At 42.3% G+C, this 1,981-nt stretch overlaps 1 protein-coding gene across 1 annotated transcript; it reads left to right on the forward strand.

Annotated features, from left to right (window-relative positions):
• Positions 1-1,981, forward strand: LOC114167173 (transcription repressor OFP1-like). The gene has a single exon (XM_028052164.1). The coding sequence runs from the start codon at positions 243-245 to the stop codon at positions 1,407-1,409; it is 1,167 nt and encodes a 388-aa protein (XP_027907965.1). The 5' UTR covers positions 1-242; the 3' UTR covers positions 1,410-1,981.

The following is a 1,981-nucleotide window of genomic DNA, read 5'->3' on the forward strand; positions in this document are numbered from 1 at the left end:
GTCATTCACTTCTTCTGCCCCACTCTTTTGCCTTTATGCCAACTTTTTCCTCTCTTGTGGCCCCAACCCCTTCACCTCCAATTCCAAATACCCTTCTCTCTCTTTCTCTCTCTCTATTTATTATCCTACAAACAAAGAGTGCCAAAACAGACACTGATAGAGTTATCTAACGTCTCATCCCCACACTAGAGAGAACCAGAAAGCATTCAACAACACCTTCACAAACTCAGACTGAGAGAAGCATGGGGAATCACAGGTTTAGATTATCAGATATGATTCCAAATGCTTGGTTTTACAAGCTGAGAGATATGGGGAAGGGAAGAAAGCAAAACACCACTCTCTCTGGGAAAAAGAAGCAAACTTCAATCACTTCAACCGCTTCAACCACACATTCATCAAAACCAAACCAACCCCTTCACCAATACAGCAACAACAACAACAACAACCCCAGAAAGTCCTACTACATCACAAGAGACCTCAAAAACTCACCCTCAAACACCCCGAAATTTTCCCCTCCCAGAAAATCAACCAAACAAAGAACCAAAAGAAGAGCTCCAAGAACCTCAAAACTTGTCTCCTCGGGTTGCAGCTGTCGCAGCACCCTTGAATCCATGTGGACCAAATCAGATTCACCGCTGGAACACTCTTCCTCATCCCCATTTGACTCCTCACCCGAGTCAGACTCCCCAGAATTCAGAACAGACCGTGTTCTCCCGTGTTCTTCATCGTTCGATGAAATGGTTTCCTTGTCAACCACCTCTTGCGCCTCTTGCAGGCTTAACACCAACAAAAACAACCACCCCACCAACGACATCATCATCGACGTCGATAAAAACTCCATACCAAGAAAGGATAACAAGCTTGATGGCTACTACAGTTACCACAACGACGACGACAACAAAAACAGCCATAACAACAACGACTATGATGACACCTTCTCAGAACTTGAGCTTCCTCCGATCATAACCAAGCAACCCAAGTTGTTAAAGAAGAGAGAACTGAAACAAGGGTCGTTGAAGGTGAGAATTGTGAAGGAAGAGTCTGCAATGAAGGAACAGAGGAACAGTGGTTCTGTGAGGCGGTTGTCTGTGAATTCTCCGGGGATGAGGTTGAGGGTCCACTCGCCCAAAATCGCCGCCTGGAAGGGGCGGAAAAGTGTGTCGTCGACGGCGAGTTCCGGCTCCCGGAGAAGCCTCTCGGAGAGTTTTGCGGTGGTGAAGTCTTCTTTTGACCCACAGAAGGATTTCAGGGAGTCGATGGTCGAGATGATTGTGGAGAACAACATAAGGGCATCGAAGGACTTGGAGGATCTACTTGCTTGCTACCTTTCTCTCAATTCAGATCAGTATCACGACCTCATCATCAAAGTCTTCAAGCAAATTTGGTTTGATTTGACTCAACCAAGGTAATAATAATGCTAAAGATGCTAAATTACAGTCTCTCATCAAGGTTTCAAGCAGTCACAATCTCATCAAATGCAGACAAACACAGTAGAAATCACAGTCACAATATATTTATCAAGAGCTTAAAATCTTGACTCTGCAACCAAAATCTTAGCTACTGTTTCTTAAAACATCGGCTGCAACTTCAATTCTATGCAAAATATGGTTTAAAATTATGGCTGATGCAGCTGTAAGGTTTTCAAAATTGCAAGGTTAAGTTTCACTTCTGGTTTGGAGTGGACAAAATTCTTAGTTAGTTTATAGACTTTTAATTTCTCACATAAATTTTTATCTCTGTAATTATGCATGTAATATATTATGGTAATCAAGTTGAACAGACTGTGGTGTTAAGCCAAACGAACATTTGATTATGGAAGTCTGAAGAAAAGTTTACAAAGTCTCTCTGTCTTCGGTTTCAAAGGGTGTCTTTCTTATCTCATTTTTTTTTTTTTCTTGGGAAGGAATTGTTAATGATGAATGTAATGGGAAATTTCTGTGCTTTGGCTTGATCCGTGGGAAAACAAAAGGGGTTTGGCGAA

Source organism: Vigna unguiculata, chromosome 10 (genome assembly GCF_004118075.2).
Source record: "Vigna unguiculata cultivar IT97K-499-35 chromosome 10, ASM411807v1, whole genome shotgun sequence".
NCBI lineage: Eukaryota > Viridiplantae > Streptophyta > Magnoliopsida > Fabales > Fabaceae > Vigna > Vigna unguiculata.

Coding starts and splice junctions, on each gene's coding strand:
- LOC114167173 (XM_028052164.1), top strand. CDS start 243: ATGGGGAATCACAGGTTTAGATTATCAGATATGATTCCAAATGCTTGG.